Source organism: Puntigrus tetrazona, chromosome 14, assembly GCF_018831695.1.
Source record: "Puntigrus tetrazona isolate hp1 chromosome 14, ASM1883169v1, whole genome shotgun sequence".
NCBI classification, from domain to species: domain Eukaryota; kingdom Metazoa; phylum Chordata; class Actinopteri; order Cypriniformes; family Cyprinidae; genus Puntigrus; species Puntigrus tetrazona.
The window spans coordinates 13,279,020-13,289,327 of NC_056712.1; the positions used below are offsets into that span (position 1 = coordinate 13,279,020).

The following is a 10,308-nucleotide window of genomic DNA, read 5'->3' on the forward strand; positions in this document are numbered from 1 at the left end:
TTTGTCTGCTCCAGCACTCCGCTCTAATAATATAAACAATATAGATATTCATACCTATTGTTGTAGATATATGTAGGCTACACAGCTTCATAAAATGTTTACTTTACTTTTATGATATGACTTGGCTGTACCACTTTTTTCTTGACGTAAAAATGGGCCATTTGTCTATTCTATTGGTCTAGCACACATTGGTTTGTAAAGAAACAGTTTTACCTTTTACTGCATACGTGATTTTCCTCGCCAACGAACCGGAAGTTTCACCCATAGACTTACTTCCGCGTTTAAAAAAACGTGTACGCTTTGATACGGAACGCATTTAAACATCTTTTAGAACTTCTGCGGTATTAGACACGCCCCCTTTTCTACAAACCCGCCGCTTTGGAGTAACCAAGGTATTTGTACCTCAGCATTTTTACCTTGAAACTTTTGAAATTCCCTCCAGCGAATTTTGTTCTGTTATCCCGAGCCCTTTTGGGACTTTAGGCCGTTTCTCAAAAGGGAAGGCTGCCTCCAACGAAGGTCGCATTTGCAGGCAGCATACGTCAAGTCTGATTTATTTCTGAGCATTACATTCGCGAATCATAAGCATATTACAACATTTACGCTTAACTTAAAATAATGGTCACATTTATAACTGTTAATATTAAATGTTAAAATTAGATCTTGTTTATGACATATGCACCCTACACTTGCTCACTATGAACGATTCAGAAATTTTATGTTTACTAGGGCTGTCGCAGACGCTTGCAGAATTGTATTGAAAATATTAGGTAATTTAATGGATAATTTTATGCATGCCATCCTATAAAAATATTTCTCACAATACTCCAAAACAACACTGCAATAAGAAGGAAACCACTGAGTAAAGAAAGGGTGGTTAAGCGGTGTGGCTGAAAGCATAATCAAATACAAAATTAACCAAAAATATTTCATAAACGTACATGTAGGGAACCGTTTTGCCATGTGGGCTTCTCTCAGAGGAAAAATGTGGCTCACAAGCCCCTGCACACCTGCACATCAGATCCGGCTCTACTGAGAGGAATTTTGTGCTTGATAGACCAGAATGGGCCATTGTCACAGGGACAATAAGGAGTCTATTCTGTCTCCAGGTAGAGACGAAAGCTGTATCCTTAGAAGCAAGAAGTAAATCAAGTTTGAGAAAAGGCAGACAACTTGAAAAAAAAAATTAAGAAAACTTTTTATTTACTTTTTTTTAAAAAAAGTTATAAAACATAGACCGTGTTTTCAAACAGAAAGAGCTGCTGTAGTTTTATCTTGCTCTTGAATGCATTGCCTTGCCCTCTAGTGTTAAACTCTACAGTCAAGCTCTTTTTAAAGCAGGTCAGAGGTCATCTAACTTAGTGAGCAAACATAGGAGGGTCTCAGTTTCATTCAAGAAACTCAAAAGACGTTGTTGTAAGGAGAAAACCTGTAACGTTTTAACAAACGGTTGACAAATTTAGACTGAAATCCTTAATAGGAGGAAAAATTAAGTTTACACAGTTTCAAATTAAATTTTGACAAATTGACGTTTTATTACAGTAATGTCTATTTTAACAAAGAAAATCAAGGAAATCATTCTTGAGGGCCATTGTGTCAGTTTTGAGCACTTCTTCCCCACTGAGGTTGAACTGAGGTTTCCCTCTTGTGGGAGTAAAAAGCATCTCATTTAAAACATTCAACTATTTTATTATAGGCATTTTATTGTTCCTAATTTAAATACAAAGCAAAGAATATGGCCAAATATGGACATATAACAACTGTTACGTACACTACCATTCAAAGGTTTGGGGTTGGTTAACATTTTTAGTTTTTTAAAAAGAAGTTTCTTATGCTCGTTATAGCTACATTTATGTTATCACATACTGCAAAAACAGCAATATTGTAAAGTAGTATTACATTAAGTTTTCAATAATCTATTTCTGTGACTGTAAAGCATTTTACTTCAATGATTTTCAGCATCATTACCTCAGCATTCAGTGTTTATTATTATAAATATTGAAAACGGACATGCTGCTTGGTAATTTTGTTTAAATAATGACACTTTTTTATTATTACTGTTTGATGAAACAGAAGTGAAACATTTAAATAACTTCATTTTTGCAACGAATTTGCATGTATATTAAAATAATATTAATGCAGCACCACCAATTTGAAGACTTTGGTTAAAATCACTATAGTAGAAAGAATTGCGTGTAGAGGCAGACAACAAACTCAAAAGTTGAGTATAAATCTTTTTATTATTTAGATGCAAGTATAATAAACATATTGTACTGTTAGAAGATAAATATTTACAATAGTTGCCTTGCAGTTGTTAGTAGAGAAAGCAGAGTCATTACTCAAATCACTGAATGAAAACTAAAACAAACAAAAAAAAGCACTTCCTTAAACTCATGTTATAACACACAGTACTCTGCTTTGATCTTACAAATTTCCAGGAGGTAATAAATGATTGTCTACTAAAAGAAAAAACAGACAACGTTTATTATCAGCACATGTCAGTGGCCACACAGCACTCCTACATACCTCTTGAAGGCTTTAAACGAGAAGACAGCAAAAATAAAAAATAAAAATCAGACATCATTCGCTGATGAACGAAGCTGTGCTGGTACATGCCTGACCTTCGAGAAAGTCAAAAATCACTGGTAAAGGTTTTCGCTCTCTAGGTCTCAGGTCTTGATCGCATCTGTCAGAAGAGTTTGTCGCGGGCAAGGTTTCCAAATTTCATTTTCATTCAATCACTGCAAAAGGGCAATTTACAAACCACACATTCTGCTTCGGCATGCACATTTTGAGATATCGATCCCTAAACTGGAACGGGGAACGATTGTGTTAAAGCCAGGGAGGATTTGACGAACATCCTGAGGGACAAAATATTATTCCACCGTCTCCCTTCACCTATACAGATATAAACAGAGCGAGCTTTACATTCAGGGACGATGGGAAACACCTGGAAACTCTCGTCTTGATGGGGAACATTAAAACAGTCAGTGTACCATCAACTGTACATTTATGGACATATAGTTTCAGTACGTTACGCTGGCAAAGGTTCAATCGCTAATGCAACTGTCTGCAGAGGATGCATTTCTCCAATCAACGCATAGACCCGTTTTGATTATGTAAGTGGAGAAGCCTGGAGCCGTGAGAGCTCATTCAGCAAGTCCAGTCAACTCTGTGATAGAACAATTTGTGTGTGCATTTAAATACATTACATATGTAATTATACTAATGTAAAGTTATACCATCACAAATCACTGCTGTATATTAATCAAACAATTTTTTTTTTTTTTTTTTTAAATACACAGAGCAAGACACATGGCTTGGACAAGGAGGTTTTCTCGGACATCAGACGGGTGCAAGGAACAAGATCACAATCCACACAAACAGATCCTCAGATTTCTGATGAATATTCACACTGACGCACTAATCAAAACGCCATTCGATCCAATTAAGCCTTTATTATATTGGAAAAAAGAGACGTGATTCATTAATCATTCACCAGTCCTTGTGTCACTGTTAATATACATACTGAAAAGCCATTTCTATCATGTACACGTGCAAAGAATCCCCGTTCATGTATTTAAATGTGATCTCAAAAGAGGAAACTGTGGATATATTCTGGCAAGAAGTCACCCACACAGATGCATCACGCCCATTCGCTTAATAAGAGTCACAAAGAAAGAAAAAGAGAGGCGTCATACCATGGAAACTTAAAAATACTCTGCAATTAAAACAAATGGAGAGGAAGCAAAATGCGTACATACGCTCTTGTAAAAGCCTGTTTATACTAGGCTGTGTTAACGAATGATCCGCAAAGATCGTTTTCCTCGTTAGGTACACTTACTGACTCGGGTTCTACAGGTATGTTGCCGTGGCCACCGGCCTCTGTAAACTAAAAGCTTTGGAGAGGAAGGTGGCTTGCGGGGGAGAAGCCGCCTCAGAAGGCTTGTCATGCCTGTGAATGAGGATCATTCGAAAAGCAGCTCCAAGAAGCCTTTAACGTGACTTTCGGCTACCATCCGAAAAAAGACATCAGAAGAAAATCTGTTTGGCATCTGAGGGATTCTGCTCCATTGGACAATATGGGCATTTAAGCCTGAGAAGAGAGAGTTTAAGACACTGTAAGCAAGGAATATCGGCATCAATTCTGCATAAAACATTGAGTTACGTACATTTGTTACGTACAACGGCCTTGTTATTACTGTAAACTAACCCTAAACCTAATGTAAATACATGGGAGATAAATAATATACATTAGTGCAATTTATATATATTTGCAGATATATATTTATATATATTTGTGCAATTACAATGTAACAACATCACCTTAATATGTGAGGGACTATTGTAAAATCATACAGTGTGTTCCCGGCTTATCTGCCTTTCGACTACGGATACTAGTGCTGCAAACTGGACTTTAAACCTAGTTAAATAATCTATAGGCATCAGGTCTGGGGTCTGTTTGCTAGCACTGATTAAACTTTAAACGTAATGCGTATGTCAGGGTCTTACTTTCCAGCATTGGTGAGTTTGTTAAGCGCGTCTCTGGATATGACATGCCCACAGATGAGCTTCATGGGTGGATTGCTCTCTGATGTCTGCTGCCTCAGGATAGGACAGGCAAACACAGAGTGATACCAGCATTTCTTCCCCAGGTCTATTTCAATCTAAACACACCGAAACAAACAAGAGAGATAAACACATGAATAAATTCTTGATTGATTTGCATTTCAGTGTTTTTTAAACCGAGAACAGACAGAATAGGGAAATAAAACAAAGTGTTATTTATCATTCCTAATAATTCCTAAATGTGTCTTTCGCTGGCAAATGAAAGTTACTTTAATTTCCATATCTTTGCTGGTCTTGAATTATGAAAGTTCGGCTATAAAAACACATTGTGTTTGCTAAATAAATGTCGAAAATACTTCAGTTTGTTATGTTGTGTAATTAATTATTTGTATTCCAGAATTAATTTCATTATCAGAGTTTAAATAAAAAACACGACCACCACTAAGTATCAGTAAATGTTCTAGTACGTCAGAAAAAGGAACATCATTGAATAAAATTATTAAATGGAAAGAAAGTGACCTACCGGCAACTCATCCTTATGTGTCCAAACACCACTGCACTGTCTCTGTTCAATAACCTGTTTGATGTTCATGAGCACAGGCAGCGCCATGCAGCCGGATGCAAAACTGATGGGAAAATCAAACGAGGATTCAGTAATAAAACATCAAGCATTCATCATTCATTCGATACAAGTCTTAAACAGAGCAGGCATGTCAAATTATTCATTTAAGTCTAATTAGAGATATCCCAAATAACCACAAACATATAAGTCAGTATGCTGAGGATATCCACCTATGAAGAGAATCTACACTACCATTCAAAAGGTCAAATACTTTTATTTAATAATGTTGCTTTAAATGTAGCAAAAAGATTGAAGGACTTGAAGAAACAGATGCTGAAAATCCGGCTTTGCCATCAGAGGAAAATGGGGTCGTATGACTCGATTTCGTGTTTTCTTTTGTCTTCGGAGCATTACAAGCTGTGCATATAAAATTTGTAAAGTCACAAAGATTCGAGTTTCAAACCCAAAGAGATAATCTTTCTAAAAGTCATCCACGCCTTTCTAAAACGGCCTCATTCAAACACTGTGTGGGAAGATTTGCATAACACCACCCAAATGTATACGCAAAGAAAGGAGGTGTAACTTATATTCTTGCTGTAGTATTGCTACCGCTGCCACCGTAGACACTAATATTCTAAATATGATAAGGGCCTTATCATTTCGGTTACGTGCTTGAGGCCAATCACAAGGCACCGGATAGCTGACCAATCAGAGCAACACCACCAGAATGATGAGATGTGTAATAGATGTGTTTCAGAAAGGTGGGGCGGATAGAAGCAAAAATAACATACTTTATGAAAATAACACGTTTTTGAACCTTAAACTGCAGGGAACGTCGCATTACACCAAATACAAGAAATAATGTTCTTTTTAGCCATTTCAAATTTAAGCTAAAAACTAGTTTTCAATAACTGTAATAATTGTACAATATGATTGTTTTTTGTTTAGAGTGTTTTGAATTTAAAAAATGCTGCCCTATAAAGACGAAGCATTTTTCAAATTAATTTAAAAATCTTATTCCAAACGTTTTCATTACGCAGACGAACAAAGCACTGAATAACCATTACAAAAAATGGCACTTCAAGTCTACAAAATTGTTCATATTTTAATTTTAAAAGCATCCCCTGAGAATCCTGCGTTTTATTCCTTTATTGAGCTCCAAGCAATAACTTGCATAAAACTCAAAAGATATTAATGAATTTAGTGGTTCCTAAAATAGCCCTGCCATCTATTCAATTATTGGTTAGGGACCGTATTGCAAATCTTACGGGATCAGTAGAAATCTTAGGACTTGTAAAAGCAGATTGTAGCAGAGCTTTTTCCAGACCTGACACTGAGTGGGGACTCCACAGAGAGTCCGAGCAGAGCGCAAGCATCCCGTGTGAAGATGTTACAAATCTCCGCCCACTGATCCGTCTCCAGCAGACTGCGGTACGGAGAGTTCTCGATCCCATGGCGGAGGTACACTAGACTACCCATTAAGATCTGAATATCTAGTATACACACACAAACAAGAGTCAGGTAGTGTAATACAGAACAAAATAATTGCATCAATGATGTTTTTGGTAAAACATCCTCAATGGTGCTTCAGTTCCACCCATGTGTTTACAAAACTAAAGCCTTGTTTTGGTTCACGAATCCTGGACTGAACGTTCCCTCACCTCTCTGATGCTGTGAGGCAAACGGTTGGAAATGCCGTGCGTACTGTAAAGCTTCCTGTTGTTTGCTGATGCCCCCGTTGAGCAGGCTGATGAAATAGAGTCTGTGGAGCTTGAACTCAAGGGTGCTGTTTAGATCGAGCAGCCGCTGACGGTTTGTCACCGCCCACCTACCACAGCAATCACACAGCCAAACAAACAATTACAACTAGCGATCTTAAATCTACAAACCACACGTTCAAGCCACACCCAATCAAATATTTTGTTTTGAAAAAAAATTCACTGTATGTTTAAAGACTGAGAGGATGCGGACGGATACACCATCCGAACGTTTTAGGGTCAGCATGATTTACTGTTGGGGAAGGAATAAATTACTGAATTGTCAAGCCAGTCTTCAACGACCCGCAAACGTTTGAAAGGCTGTGTACATGTGAGAAAAAAATAAAAGTGAGAAGTAGAAAGCAGAAGGATGCGAGACGTACTCTAAAGCTGGTCTGAGATCTTGCGTTCTTAAAGCCTCTAAAATGCGGTTGAGCTCCAGAAACGGCTGTTTCATGCTCATGTCGATTACTACACCAGACTCCTGTGAGGTCAGATGGAAACACTACACGTTAGCGCTGGGATCAAATACGAAACACAAGAGCTGAAAATCTCGTAAGTGAATATAAATGTGAATCACAGCAATGGTTACAGAAATGCACACTCATATTTAAAGTAGTTATTAATAATGAAAAAGAAAATCCCACCTGGCAGAGATCCTCTGCAACGCTCAACATGCCTTGACGATAAAGATGTTCTACGATGGTTTCACTGAGGTATTTCTGCCTCTCTGGGGAGTCCCAGACATTCTCAGCTACAACTGCACTCACCTCCGCATCAAAATTCTGTGCAGGAGAAGAGCATTTACAAGAAATTTTATTAAGCCATGTAACACAAAACTTGATTGATTTGATTGATTTCTTAAAGGAAATTACAGCACGAGTCTAAATTTACACTCAAGTATAAATTACTAGGAAAAGAGAGGAAGAACAGGACTGAATATTTATTTGAAGATATTTACTCAGACAAACAATATATTTTGTCTTTTGATTTATTGAAATTTTCCATTTCTATCATTTGAATATCTATCATAAACAACCCCCAGTTTGAAAGACCCTGGCCAAGATAAGGTGTTGTATATTTAATATGTCTTGATTAAAATGAACAATTAATAAATTCTTACTCTGTCAATTGCTTTCCCCACTTTTGACACACTGCCATGGATGTCTTTGTGCCTGGAGGCAAGCATCTGCACGGTTTCTTTGATTTCCTTGCAGCACTGGGCCATTGTTTGATGGAGCACCGACAAATCTGCATCTTGAACACCTAGAGTTGAAACGGAGTATGATGGAAATATAACAACTCAGTGAACTTTGATCTAAACAGACATATGCTACTGTGACTCATCTCTGTAACAGAGTTTGGCTTATATAACCATCTACAAACCTAACGTGTGGGCTAGAGGTTATACAGCTAAATGCAGTTTTTCCTGTGTTTTTGTATGTTTGTTTGCACTGCAGGCTATTATTTATGCAGGCATCTAAAGTACACCTATTGTTCATGACTTAATGTCACCGATTGGCTTTTTTTCAAAGCTGTAAAAGCACTTGGTCGACTTCCTCCTCCTCCTCTTTAGACTTGTTTTCATGTACAAGCACTGACATATGAATCACTCTCTCTCTCACACAAGCTGACAACTGATAGCATGGAATATATTCTTTTTAATGAAACTTTTTCATCTTAAAATTCTGACTTTTGTTCTTAATATTTCAAGTTTGAATCTCACACTTACGACTGCTAAGAACTGCAATTTTATTTCCCACATAAATTGTCATGTGTGCCATTCAGATTAAATCTCCAAGCCTTCCTTTCATCAGTTACCCATAGCTGATTTGCTGCCTAAAGTATAGAAACCAAACCACTGGACGAACGTATTGCACCAAAGGCCAAAACTTTGGTATTCTAAGCTCACCATAGGCAACCAATCGACTTCTTAGCTCACAGACGTTCCTCAGGAGCTCATCCAGCCTTTCCTCTGACTGATGTCCATATGTGACAAACCTGTGTAGCACCTTCTCAAGCTCTCGTTCCACACAAGCACACTGCTCCATCAGCACAGAGTTACAGCTTTCACACACACACACAATGTCCTGAAAAACAGGAAAACATAAAAAATAAGTAAAAATCAACTTTATTTACAGATTACAAACCTATTGCATTATAAAGCTCGCACGGGTCTTGACAAGGTGCGCAAATACCGTGGTTTGGAATGGCATGGTCAATCACGACACACAATGAATTACAGCAGAACAGTAGTTTAATTACGTTTTGATAAAAGGCTAGATTTTTAGCGAGCACTTAGGAGACAATTAATTGTCAAATTAATTTGTTTGCGTCATATGAATCGTCTGAATGGTCCTCCACAGCTAGCTAACAACTTGAGTGACTGACTGAGTGCTGATTAAATCAAGCCAATGGGTCAGTAAATGATTTTCAGGGATAAGAAGGTCTTATCAAAAATCTGAGCCAAAAATCCGACTCAAACATTTTGACAAAAAAAAATGTTTAGGGTTCCTAGGTTTTAGACAGAATACCTATCAATGTGTCATTTTAACGTAAGAAAGCACTCAAAGGACATGATTACAAGGATTTAGGCTTGCAGGCCTGTTGTCATAAAAATAAACAGCCTAAAAAGACTGAAATGGTTTGTACCCAACTAACATCAGCTGGAATATAATGCCACTCTAAAATGCAATACTACATTAACGCATAATTAATCGGTCATAAAGGACTATGAATGAATAAACACGAATAGACGTCCTTGATTTTTTCAGTTTAAATCAAATATATAAAAGCCTCTGACAGGGTCAGGGCTATGCAGCCCAAACACAACAAAACAGTGAGCTTAAATAGCCTACAGGTATTATTCTCAAATAGTTTTAACTGTTTAAATAATACACTGCAATGACACGTATATCTAACTCAAGAAAAATGTATTAATCGCTCAAATTCTGCATTGAAACGAGCAACTGTGGGATCAAAACAATCAGTTAGCTTGTTAGCATAGCCGGGAATGCATCTAGCCACAAGAACGAGTCTAAAACTCGCAAATTCAACATGCACTTTGATACTAACGAAGCGACTAAAGCATGTCAGCCTCGTGCCGAAATCGAACGATTTTTTGAAGGCTATATCAAACGCGTAAATTAAATAATACATGATGTTCTTGCCTGTTTTGACACCACTTCACCAGCAGACGTCCCTGAAGCGATGCAGTGAGACTGTTCTTCTGGAGCGAGCCGTGTGTCTGACGCTCTGCTGCCTCCCGTGGACCGGAGGGTAAACGGCTTCACCTCAGTGATGAGCCTAACAAAGCACAAGCACTTTTGTTGGCCGGCTTTAATGGTCTTTAGCTGGTACCGGATATATCTGAGGAAACACGCATGTACTCGGGGACTTTAAATATAGAAATATGGCCTT

At 37.7% G+C, this 10,308-nt stretch overlaps 1 protein-coding gene across 1 annotated transcript; it reads right to left on the reverse strand.

Moving 5' to 3' along the window:
* Positions 1-2,221: 2,221 nt before the first annotated feature.
* On the reverse strand, positions 2,222-10,203 carry rmnd5b (required for meiotic nuclear division 5 homolog B). Its single transcript, XM_043257473.1, has 10 exons — positions 10,059-10,203; positions 8,801-8,978; positions 8,012-8,154; positions 7,536-7,673; positions 7,272-7,372; positions 6,793-6,959; positions 6,459-6,624; positions 5,093-5,195; positions 4,513-4,667; positions 2,222-4,096 (listed from the first exon to the last, which is right to left on the reverse strand). Exons 2-10 carry the CDS (start codon positions 8,937-8,939, stop codon positions 4,033-4,035), a joined length of 1,176 nt encoding a protein of 391 aa, XP_043113408.1. The 5' UTR covers positions 8,940-8,978; positions 10,059-10,203; the 3' UTR covers positions 2,222-4,032.
* Between the last annotated feature and the right edge of the window lie 105 nt (positions 10,204-10,308).